This window comes from Cygnus olor, chromosome 13 (assembly GCF_009769625.2).
Source record: "Cygnus olor isolate bCygOlo1 chromosome 13, bCygOlo1.pri.v2, whole genome shotgun sequence".
Taxonomy (NCBI): Eukaryota; Metazoa; Chordata; class Aves; order Anseriformes; family Anatidae; genus Cygnus; species Cygnus olor.
In genome coordinates this window covers 17,622,019-17,634,931 of record NC_049181.1, presented here as the reverse complement: position 1 = coordinate 17,634,931, position 12,913 = coordinate 17,622,019, and the positions used below count along the sequence as shown (strand labels likewise).

The 12,913-nt window shown below is 37.7% G+C and overlaps 1 protein-coding gene across 1 annotated transcript in view; it reads right to left on the bottom strand.

The window, feature by feature from the left end:
* ATP7A (ATPase copper transporting alpha) overlaps nt 1–12,913 on the bottom strand; it is a 28,504-nt gene that overhangs the window by 5,949 nt on the left and 9,642 nt on the right. The window contains 18 exon segments of the mRNA XM_040572683.1: nt 204–346; nt 574–720; nt 1,389–1,602; nt 1,766–1,948; nt 2,141–2,335; nt 3,145–3,230; nt 3,233–3,278; nt 3,586–3,740; nt 3,925–4,052; nt 4,443–4,534; nt 4,956–5,189; nt 5,622–5,847; nt 6,039–6,115; nt 6,717–6,878; nt 7,252–7,415; nt 8,467–8,673; nt 9,854–10,594; nt 11,276–11,765. Of these exon segments, the coding sequence (XP_040428617.1) occupies nt 204–346; nt 574–720; nt 1,389–1,602; nt 1,766–1,948; nt 2,141–2,335; nt 3,145–3,230; nt 3,233–3,278; nt 3,586–3,740; nt 3,925–4,052; nt 4,443–4,534; nt 4,956–5,189; nt 5,622–5,847; nt 6,039–6,115; nt 6,717–6,878; nt 7,252–7,415; nt 8,467–8,673; nt 9,854–10,594; nt 11,276–11,765 (3,690 nt within the window).

The following is a 12,913-nucleotide window of genomic DNA, read 5'->3' as shown; positions in this document are numbered from 1 at the left end:
ATGAAAACAGCTCTGATTTCAAAGTTGACGCTGCACCTATTCAAAAAGGCTTCTTTAGTTACCCTCTTATTCTGAGTTTTATGTCAGCATTTTTCACCAAAGACCAGTTCTATACTAGCCACAAGCATTATCAATGTGACAACATCCTTTCTGTAAATGGGTTGTGGCAAGCTTCAAACCCAAACACACGCAGAACAGCTTACCTGAGAGGCAATAGATCGTGCTGTCTTGCTGTTGTCACCAGTCATTAGAACAACTTCTAATCCCATACTCTTCAAAGTGTAGACTGCCAGCTCAGCTTCTGGTTTCACAGTATCAGCAATAGCTATCAAGCCACAAAGCACTCCTAAAAACACAAAGCAGGGGTTAGTAATAAATACTCTGTTCATTTCTTTTGGGGGAAGGAGAAAGTGACATTTTCTCCTGTAAGACAGTGTAACAAAGCTTTAGCACTTGATGTCTCTCCACCCCATTAGTCTACTTCAGGTGTAACTGCTAAGGCATTGGTACTTACCAGTTTCTATTTAAGTGGTGACAAGTCACCTCTGAATGAAGAGAGAGCAATGAACTTACCATCGACAGCTGTAAGAACTGCTGTGCGACCTTTCCTCTCATGCTCAATCATGGCTTTATCAACTTCATTTTTAACAAGAAGTCCATTTCTGTTCATCCATTCCCGGTTCCCAATGAGAACAGAGTATTTTTGAGAAGTCACTGTAGCTGAAGGAAGAACAAGTCTTGTCATCATATAGACAACTAGCAAGTTTCCCTCCAGCTAATCCTATCCAGCTCTCTCGGTATGCACTGAAATATCATTAAAGAGTCTAATCAATATTGAGAGAGATTTTCTTTTTTGCCAAGCCAATCTTTTCATGTGTTCATGAAAAGAACGGTACTGACATTTCTTCAGTAATAGGTAGTTACCACTTCAGTAGACCAAGAATCACAGATCAAGGGACAGTAAAAGACAAAGTCCCTTTATCAGTGCCTTTAATTTAACATCCTAATATAGTTGAAAGATCTAACAGTGAACTGCTCTTGATTGAAAACCAGTCAAATGTGTAAACATACATAATTTTGCCTAGCAAATAGTGACTTGGGATGAAGCAAAATAGACAGCTAAGAGAAAACTCCTATATGGTCTTTCAGCTCCACATTTTACAACTTCCAGTTGTATTTATACCAACATAATGTTTTCATCCAAATGTTCCAAGTGATGCGTGAGCATGAAATAAATAAATGACCGCCTCTATTTCATACGTGCCTTGATGCAAGCCCAGTTCTACAGGGCTGAAAAAAATGCTCTCATTCTTAAGGATCCTGACTAAGACCAAAAACGTAAGGCAATCTTGCTATCCATTTTATTCTATGAAGTGGAGTTAGCTTACTTGGTAAATCAGCATCGATAATCAAAGCAGGCTGCATTGATTCCTCCACATTCTCCTCAAGTTTCACAAGTGTCACGTTTTTAACATTGTTTTCTTCAACCATTTTATTTTTCCTGTAGAGCAGTGCTTCAATATTGGTGACTTTACAGCTAATGCCACAGCCTGGAACTACCTGAAAATCTGTACATGTCCCAAGGGTTTCTGAGTCCAGTTCCTAAAGAAAGCGGTAGCAAAAAGAAGACTGAAGTGGCCTCAAAATTTTCCAGCTTTCTATTTGAATACATCGATTACTTTCTAAATGATGCCAGTCTATTCAGACATATTAAGTAATGCAGAAGTTCTTCTGTAATACAAATGTCTTTTCCTACACAATTTACCTTTTTGCAGTACTTTGTTATTGCTACTCCAAGAGGATGTTCGCTGTTACTCTCTGCAGTTCCCACGATGGCCAGCATTTTATTATGTGGCATCCAGTTACTCTCTACTAGGTATTTCACACGCGTCACTTCTGGAGTCCCATGAGTAATCGTACCCGTTTTGTCAAATACAACCACCTTTACCTGCAGTAAAACAGGAAGATTTCATTCAATGAACAAAGCTTTAATGTATATTTTCCTCAGAGTACCCCACTTTTAACCCAGCTTACTAAGATGCCGCTCACAAACATGCAATGATCTGCTCAGACAGGAATTAGCAAAATGCTCCTGATACCCACCCTTGGAGTTCTTGTAAAATTAACCCACGTTTTGTACCTTATGGGCCATCTCTAATGGTTCTCCTCCTTTGATCAGTATGCCATTCTGGGCTCCTACACCAGTACCAACCATCACAGCTGTTGGGGTGGCTAATCCCAGGGAACAGGGGCACGCAATACACAGGACTGTGATAGAGGCTTGGAAAGCAAAGCGGATTATCACCTCTGCTGCAGAAATGCTCTTATTGTAACCCTAGTGACAGAAATTCATTTTAGTGACACAATAAAACAAGGAAAACAAGGAATTCAACTACACATTGCCTTTGATGTAAAAAAAAGAAATGCAAACGTAAATTAAAGAATTAGAATTAAAAAGTAAAGCACAGGAAAAATATGCCAAAGCTATGACTAATGACAAAATTAACGACCAGTGAATAAATTGTGCTCTATACTGCATGTACCCATGGTTTGTTTTATTATAGGACTTTTCCTTATATAGGGTACTACACTCTAGTCATATGCAATAGCAAAGATATAAAGATTGCTCTCCTGCAACTCGTAAATTCTAACGAGAAATACTAGTCCACCAAGAAACCTGAGATCTAAGCTACCACAAAGTACAAATTAAGATTTTGATCCTCCTCTGGCATCTGTAAGGTACATGTATTTCACTGATTTCAAAGGTGAATTTACACAAAGATATACTAAGAAAAATAGAATAAGAATTGGAACTTGTGACACAAAGCATTTCTTTTCCCAACAGAAAAGGAATGGAAATTGGGAAATTTCAAGGGTTAGTATTTGTGCTTTTTTCTGTTTTTCCTTTTTAAAACTAACTGTCAGGAGTTGATTAATTACTGCAAACTCTCTTTAAGTAGAAATGTAAGAATGGTTCTGCAGTGTAATAAATAGCTGAAAAATATAATCATTTCATATGGGTTGTTCCCCCCCCCAGGAACTGCCTGCAAGGACAATCCAAAAATGAAGCTGTTGCAACCTAATACATTTGCAGACTAATTATTTTTGAAATATTTCAGAAGGTGTTTAACAAGATTTACTTACCATAAAGTATTTTTCTACTATTTCGAAATCCACAAATCCAATTATAATCCAGGCAAAAAGGGTAACCACAGAAACAGCCACAATAAAGGCACAAAGTAGCCACTAAGTTTGTCTGCAAATTGCTGAATAGGAGCCTAGGAAGAAGAAATGAGCGTCAGCTTCAGCAACATCACGCTTATTCTCTTCTATGCCTTCAGACACAGATATAATCACACCTTCTGTTTTCAGCACATTTGTCATACCACACTTTATAATTACATTTTACTCAATAAGATGACGAGATCTGGAACAGTGGACCATATCAAAGTCCTTGTTCAGCAAAAGAACTTCATTATGTTGAGATTTGAATTGCAGCTGCAATCTTAACCACTTTGCAAATTATTTGGTACACTGATGCCTAAGTAAGACGAGGCTCAAATGCTTAAGTTGATACTACTCTACCTTTGAGGTCTGGGCCTCCTCCACGAGTTTAACAATTTGTGAAAGAGTTGTATCAGCTCCGACATGGGTTGCCGAAATCAGCAGTGATCCATTCTGATTAATAGAACCTGCAATAACTGTATTGCCGGGTTTTTTAGTCACAGGCATCGCTTCACCTAAGGAAAAGTCAATAACAGATGCTGGAGGAGCTTTTTTGCTGATGTTTTTTATTTTAACAACTACCAACTCCTAACATACAGGTAAAAAAAAATAAAAGAACATCAGTTTCAACTTCTCTTCAGATTTATTTAAAAAAAAGAAGAACATGTTCATACTTGCAAAAAAAAAATGCAGGCTCACCTGTGATAAGAGATTCATCTACCATTGAGTGTCCTTCAATAACACGACCATCCACTGGGAATTTGCCTCCTGGCACCACTTTGACAATATCACCTCGCTGAACCAGTTCAACATCAACTTGTTCTTCACTAGAGTTTTTAAACAAGAGATTGTTAACGGAAGTTACCCAGGTAAAAACAGTTGTCACTATACACAAAGCATAATCCCATCAGTTAACATTGTTAACTTATACAAAGGCCATTTTATAGAGCACTAAGCTTATCATATTTTTATTTACTTCCCAGATGAGAAAATCCACTATGTTCCTTATCTTAGCAAAAATTAGCACGATTCCAATAAAACAAATTGGAATAGGATTAATTTTTCTTAATTTTAACATTTACATCTTACGTATCTGCCAGCAAAATCTGAAGTTATTTCCTTCATAGTTCTACAGACTGATAACATTTGTATGTGAATTACTAATATTAAAAACAGAAAAAGGAACATCAGCAAAAGCAAATGACAAAGTAAGATACCTTAAGAGAAGGTTATCAGGGCCCAAGGTAACAATAGTTGCTTCAGTAGCTTGTAATGAAATTAGTCTAGCCAGTGCTTCTGATGTTTTACCCTAGAATAAGAAATTCCTTATTTTTCTGACTATGGTATTGGAAAAAAATCACAGGGTAAATGACAACCAGATATGTTGTGATGTACTTTGTTAAGAAAATACTTCCTGCAAACAGATTTATATTAAGTCATTTCATATTTTTACTACTTCAGTTATTGTAGATGATTTCATAATAAATAAGGTCAGAAGAATCTAGGAAAGCTTTTTCATCTGATTTTTAAAGTATAAAACATTCAGAAATGATACTCAGTGTCTTATAGTTTGCAAATATGATGCTTTCCATTTAGCGAAGATGTCAAGAACATGCCTAGTTTACTAAACCTATTTTACTATATTTTACTAGAGCAACCTGTCTGAAATAAAATTTCCACTGCTACATTCATTTTGACCAACACATCACAAGTATTTTTATTTTCCTTACCTTTGCAACGTGCTCTAGCCACCGGCCCAATGAGATGAACGCAAGCAGCATGGGAGGTGTGTCAAAGAAAGTCACGGGGTTTACTTTTGCTTTCTCAGCCATTGCAACTAGAAGAATAACAAATGAGTAGACGAACGCAATGGAGGTTGCCAGAACAATGAGCACATCCATGTTTGCAGTTTTGTGCTTCAGTGCTTTGTATGCCTGTATATAGAAGTGCCAGCCTCCAAACATCTGTAACAGTAACAGTACCAGTTATATTCTGTGCGCTTCTAACAGACAGCAGCAGTTTTTCCCTGAGAGGAAAACATCCCCCCCCCCCTTTTTTTTTTTTTGTCATTTGCCTTCTCCATCACCTACTGAAGTCCTAGCTCTAGGCGAGAGCTGTATCTTTACCTCAGTATTCTTAGGTCATCTCACCATGCCCACCAGCTAGAGCTAGGCAAGCTGCCTCCGATGCTCTGACTGCACAGCACCTACACATTGACTGACCTGCCCAAAACAGTACCTAGCACCGCATATTTTAGCAGCAGTGTTAGCATCTAACAGCCTCAAAACAATTTGAAGCAGCAGATTTACGGTCACTTGCCAAATTTAATTTCTTTGTTGTCTTCCACTTTGATTGTCTAACCCCACCAAACTCAGAGCTGCCACGTTCTCACTTACCTGTACAGGGACACAGAGTAAAAATGACAGAAAATTCATAACAGACAATCCTGGCAGGAGCTGGCGTTCCAGGAACATAGAGGAGTGAATGGCCTCCATTTCCTCATCACTCATGTTGTGATGTGCGCGAGCATCCGAGAGTTGACTGTCCTTAACCATCATGTAAATCATCATCACCATGACAGGAATACAGAAAGCCAGGCTCACAAAAAAAGCCCTTCTCCACCTCAAATTTAAAAAAAAAATTATTTGTTTTGCAGGCGAGTGCTGAGTAACAGTTTAGCTAGCAAGTCTGCACAAACTAATAAAAAAATCCATAAATTTTACTATTCATTAAAAGACAAAACATTAAAAAGAGTAATCAAAGACGTTTACAAGATGCTTATATAGAATCTAAATATGTCCAGGAATACTTACTGCCTTATTTCACGTTTATGATCTAGGTGACTAGCAGATCTATCTTTTCTGACTAAAGTAGTTGTGAAACCTAAATCCTACAGGACAAAAAAAAAGAACAAAAATTAAAAGAGAACAGTCGATTTGTAAAGACAACTTGCACTCCCATAAATTTATGGGCAGATTACTGATTTTGCCAGCCTTGCAATTGATTTGTTTTGTTAACATTTCTGATACAATTGCTTTTCTCTCTGCACAAGTTAACCCAAAAAGTAATAGTCTGATGTAGAATTTTTCTAGAACATTCAAAAGGCACTCTAAAATGTGGCTTTCCAAAATGGTTAATCCTGAAGCACAGAAGTATAAAAATTTAGGGAGAATACCAAGAAAGTCATGTCATCTTTCCTTTGCTACAGTACTCAAGGATGGGCTTTACCTTTTGGCAACCTACAGACTTATCTTCAATTCTACCATAGCCTAGCTTTCCCAGTCTCTCTTTAAACACTTGGACAAAGTCACTATAGATCATTGCTTTTCAGCCAGAACACACACATTATCTGCAGAAACCTGAGAGCAAGATAATGATGGATGAGACAATTTTTTTTCCTTTAATAGCCTTCTTCCCTTCTGCTGTGGCGTATGTAATGCTTCAAAGGACACTGCATATTTTATTAGACTTGTTGCCTTTGTGAAACTTACCTTTATCACTTGTATCACATCTCGAGGACCTATAATCTCAGGATCGTATTTGATGTGTGCTTTGTTGGTTGCAAGAGCTACTGAGCAGTATAAAACACCATTAGTCTTCATGAGGGTAGATTCTATTTTGTGCACACAAGAAGCAGATGCCATTCCTCTCACCTGTAAAATAAAGGTTCCCTATGGTTATCGAAACCAAAGGTTAATGTATCATACGAAATGGGAAAAGAAAGTGTTGTTATGACCATCCCGAACTACTTATTGCCTATTGTTGGGGTCTGAAGCAGTGAGATGGAGCCCACTTGTGAAGGATGAAAGCCCTACAGGGGAAGTATGGCGCAGAACACAACGTTTTAAGCTCTGATGAACCTCTGCTGTCTCTTCATGCTGAGAGCTGGAACACTAAGCTAGACTCTGCTCCAAAAAAAATAAAGAAAAAATCACAGAAAATCCTGCCATATGCAGAATAATTCCCCGAAAGCAAGTTCAATAGATAAAATAAAGACGGGGTGGTTGTTTTTAATTACTAGCTTACAACAAGATCCAGAATTCCATCTCCTTCACCAGAGTTTTCCATCACAGTAGCTCCAAATCCCAGTTCTTGTATGAGCTCTGCAATAGCCGAAGGGTGTATGACAGCAGGATTATACCTCACTTCTGCCTTTCCTGCCATTAGGGCAACAAGTACTGAATGTATTCCTAGAAAACAAAATGTACAAATAGCAGTTCATGTTTCAGAAAAACACTTAATGACAATGTGACAGCACAATAGCAGTGCAATGAAATTGAGAAACCTACCACATTATAGGCACATACAAACAAAAACAAGCATTTTTGGAAGATGTATAAGCAGTGTAACAAAAGCTTGGGAGTGCAAGCATGAAGAATTAATATATTACTCCAGGAGAAAAACATGCAATTCACGTTTACCATCTGTCTAATTACAAACATTCAATTTACTTTGTATGAAAAGATGACCATTTTGACTTCAAAAACCACTTCTAAAATACACTCTGGCATATTATTTTGATCTAATTCTAGAATTTCTAAAAACCCTTTCTTTAAGAACTTGAGTGAACATGTTTCAGAAAGGGTAGATCTAACAATATGCAATCCTACTGTACACTGAGTTAAAAGGAAAGTACAAAAAGCTTTTAGAATGAAGAAATAAAATTCCAAGTTAACTTGGAATATGTCCATCTTCATTATAATAATTAAACACAGTCTATAATAATAACTCTTCATTATAGTTATGCAACTATTTGTTCCTGCAAATAAAATCATCACTCTGACAGAAATATAGACATCATTGTCCTGACTTGCGGAGCTAAAGTTACCTTACATCTCTTTAATCCATACTAATACTGTCATTCTCCAATAGCTCTGTTTCTGATACAGATGTGTACACTTCTGCCTTTACGTTGCAGACCTGGGTAAATCCCTCCAGTTGAAGAGATTTAGTTTAGTTTCATGAGGATCCATATTTGATCTCTATATATCCTCTTCAGAGAACCTCAACTCCTGCTTTTGCAAGGGCAGTCTCCAGCCAGCACACCAACAAAGCAGCAAGAATTACATTCTCTCTTCATCCTACAAACCAACTGTAAGTCAACTATGTTCTCCCTCATGAAGTACCATCAACGGTACTTCTCTTAACAACCCACTAATTAAAAACAGTGCACATAAGCTAGATGGATTCTCTAAAAGAAAAGCTCAGAAATTTAACAGGTTACACTGACATATATCTTACCATCTTCTCTTCTCAAATTCCTCTCAATGTTGGCTACACATGAAGCACACGTCATTCCTGTGACTTGGACATAGCACTTGGATACGCTCTTTGCCTCTTGTTTAGCAGCATGGTTTGGTGACAATTTGGAGGTAGGCTCAGTTCTGTGAGATGCCAGCTGCTCTTCAGGTGAGGGTTGAGTTATCCCCACAGGGAGTTCTGTCTTTGCTGAGGAAGAGATTGAAATTCATGACACCACGAATAGACACTGCAATGAGCTATGACCTGGCATTAATACACGTTGCTGTAAATTTGCAGACCAAGAAGCAGTAATTGTACGTGCCTTATTAAGGCTCTCAAGCACAGGAAAAAGTCTGCTTTCTTTTGCTTACTGAAGCAACAATGGTTAGGCCTCTGATAAACTTTCTATCTGATTGTTTTGTTACAATTTTTCTTTTCCTTTTCCTCATTATATTCATCTGTCCTGTTGTACATCCTCTGTCCTCTTTGGCAGGTCGCAAGCTAAGCCTCTGCCTTGCAACCTTAGTTTTACATGCAAATTTATTGACTTTACCTGGGGTACAAAACAAAGGAATGTTTTGCAAGCAAATTCAATGTTTTTGACTTTTGAGAAGGGACCTCAACCCACAGATAGCTGCTTCTTCCAGCAATTCAGGACAAGCTATGTTTAGGCAGGAGCAGTATAAAAGGGATTAAATATGAGCACCTGACTTCACTGCTTCAGTTATTGACATAAAATATTTCACCTGCTGTATTAAATTCAATCTTAGCAAATAAGAAATGGAGCCTCTGCATTCCCTTGAGAAGCCTCTTTCCATTAATGTTGATCTGTGTCCTCTGTAAATATTCTGGACACCACTATCTAGCCATCTGTTCCCATTGCACAATTACTTTCAGTGTACCAGACATCATGGTAAGCATAATTTTAACTTCCTTGGTGATATCCACACTCTACAGATTCTTGTCACTCCTCAGCCATGCCTGAGTCTGGTTAAACAACCTGTCCGTTACTTCACACAAGTTAAATCTCTAGTAGATTGCTGCCCTGAAGTTTCTTTAGCAGCGAATTATCATTCTTAGCAGCTATCAAAGCTCCATTTACTTTCTACATTCATTCCATAAACATTAAACAGTGGCAAATTGAAGCACCATTTGAATATCAATACTTACTGGATGTATTTGTATTTCCAGATATCTCAGTACTTTTTAATTAATCTAACGTCTTAAAGGAAGTGCTACAGATTTACTTAACTATCTCATTGACAGTGAAAATATAAAGCTTCGCTTGACATGCAGGAAGTATAATGTGTAAACTGATAAATCTCATCTTGGGTGGTACCAAATCTCAAACAGAATTGCATAATCTTTTTGAGCTTAAAAGTTTTACCTGATAAAGATGCATCAAATCCCATATCCTCTATTGAGGATCTCAAGTCTTCTGGGCTTGTTTGTAGAGGGTCATATTCTATAGTCCCATTACTATTTGCCAGAGAGACATTAATAGATTTTACACCTGCCTTTTGGGATATGACTCCCTCAATAGACTGCACGCAAGAATTACAAGTCATTCCCTCAATATTTATCACAACAACTTGAGTAAGCGGCTGGGTAGCATCCTTCAAAGCTGTATGAGGAGACTTCAGTGGAGATGCCAGTGCAGAGAGAAGCGCTGCATGTTCATATTGGTCAGGAAGGCTGACTTTAAATGTCTCTGGAGACACTGCCTCTACAGCTTTTCTCAGTACCTCTACGCTAATTAAGTTTGGGTTATAGCTTACAATGGCAGATTTCTTCTCTAATGAAACAACTATATTTGTTACCGACGGGAGTGCTGATATGGTACTTTGAATATTGAAGACACACGAGTTGCAGTGCATGCCATCAATTTTGAAGACAACAGTCTTCGTATCATTCACATTCTTGGAGTTTTCTTTCAGTGATGTTGTCTCAGAGCCTTTGGTCTGAGTACTCTTCAACCTTTCCAGGTCAATAGCACTGAGTTTGAGGGGCCTAGGCTGCTTTTTGAAAGATGCTGTGAAGCCCACAGCTTCAATTTGACATTTTATCTCTTCTGCTGTAATTAGATGAGGCTGATACACGACAACAGCTTCCTGATTGTCCAAGGACACTGAAAATTAAACAGCAAAAATAAGCGTGCATTACTGCCCTAAGTATAACAAGCATGTTGCCCTAAGAGCAACAGATCTTGTCAAAGACTTCCAAGAATGCTGCAAACGCTCAGAAACTTAACTGCAATGTAACGGAGGTTTAAGTGGCTTGGGAAAATCTCAGTGCAATTTAGTGCAACCATTTATTGTCTAGACAATACAACAGTTCTCAAATACCTTTTTCTCAGTTTTTGCTCTTTTCCCAGGACTTTCACAAATGACATTACTGTTTCTTACTAAATACATCCTTTTATCCAGGGCCTATTGCATCTTTCCTTTTGGATACAATCACATATATAACAATATTAATTTTTAATTGAAAAGAAAATATAAACTAACATTAATTACAATACAAAGAGACACCTGGTATTAGAGATTTCTAAAACTGAAAAATGAAGTTATGAAACTCTACTACTCTAACCTCCCTACCAAAATACAAAAAAAAAAAAAAGCAATCACCGAATGCTGTCACACATGTAACAGCAAGAGCCTCACCACAGTTTGAGCCTCCTTCTTCACTGCTAGCCCAAATTAAACATTTAGCTACATATCAGGTACCACAAAGAGTAACTGTTGTATTAAACTAATATAAATCCAAAGCACCTCCACATTGCCATGAGAGGAACTATGTAAGTTTTTACCTTTAATCCGCTGAATTCCTTGCAATTTGCCAACCTTCCCTTCAATAGTGCTGGTGCAGGAATGACAGGTCATCCCCTCCACTTTCACGCGCAACAAAACGCTACTTGCTTGAGACCAGCTGGAATCTTCACATGTTCCTGGAGTCACTTCTGGTGCTGAAATATTTAAGTCTACTCCTGGGACCATCTGGATAATCTGCTTGCCATTTATAATGGAAGAAAGGAAAGTCACCACTGCAGATTTTTGATCAGAGGACATTTTAACATCCAGGATACCTTTGTTCTTCAGTAGTGTACTACGAATCTCTTTAGATGTTAGAGCTGACTGAGCAGGAATAGTAAGAAAAATAGTGTCAGGTAAAACAGGTTGTGGGTCTGAACCAGCTGATGTAGCATCAAACCCCATGTCACATATTGCTTCCTGTAGTGTTGCTGGAGTCTGTAGCTTTGAGTCATAAATAATGACGGCATTTTTATCCTCTAGAGATATCTTGCAAGGGAAAAAAAAAAAAAAAAAAGAACAAACCAATTTAGCAAACTGCAATATTAAGACGTAGGAAGTAAAACCCTGCATGGGATTATGAATAGCTTTTATTTGCAGACATTAGGAATACTTTTCCAGTATTGTTTGTAGCATTTTATCCATGACTACTTACCTTGAAGAGTAAGGCCATACCAATGGCCACCATACAGTAACTTCTTCTCATCTGTGAAACAACATGGCTAGACAAAACACAGAATTGTTTTTCCCCAAAAAAGTTTCAGAATCCTTTACAAAGAGTCTGTCTGGTCTTTTTTTTTTTTTTTTTTTTAAACTTATGATATCCAGACAGCATCAATGCATTTTATGGGAAAGAAAAAAAAAAAAAAAAGAACCTTCCAGAGCCAAACTCTCTTGAATTGAGTTAGTCAGTGTAATTCAATCAAAAGCAAAAGAGCCCACAGAAAAAAAAATCTAATCATTTGTACAATTTTGCAGTTAGAAGTAATTACCCTTAGGCTGCAAGGATGAAAAACACTCTTTGAAAAATCCCACATATTTAAGTAGCAGTGAAAGGAGTCCAATAATTCTTGGCGTCTTAGGAACAGGCTATTACCTTGCTATGAGGAATAAAGCGCAGCAGACTGAGCAGAGCAAGATTCAGTTTTGAAATTAGATAACATGACAAACATCAATGAAAGCTGTTTTTCCTCTCTGTACGTTTTCGTGACCCAGAGACTTCCTGATTTAGTACTAACCTTTCACATTTGACGGTACAAATATCCTCAATTCAATTTGCTCCCAACTGATGATACATCAAACACAATTACTGCAGTTTCCAAAAGCAAAAGACAATGCTTGCCAGAGGCCCTACACGTTATCATTCAATTTTATCTTTACTTTGGGCAAAACTACAACCTAAAGACCACAGCTGTGATTAAATTACACCAGTTAAATGACTTTAAGAACCACCTTTCTTCATTTTTATCCCAATTATGGGCCTCAGCAGAATTAGGAACATGGACATTTACTGGTTTCATTACCGTTGGCAGCAAAATAACCTAAATGCAGCTGTTTGTCTGTATTGGCCATCCAACATTCATCTCTCCTGCTGACCTAATTCATAATAACTAAACAAAACCCTAAGTTGAAGTTCT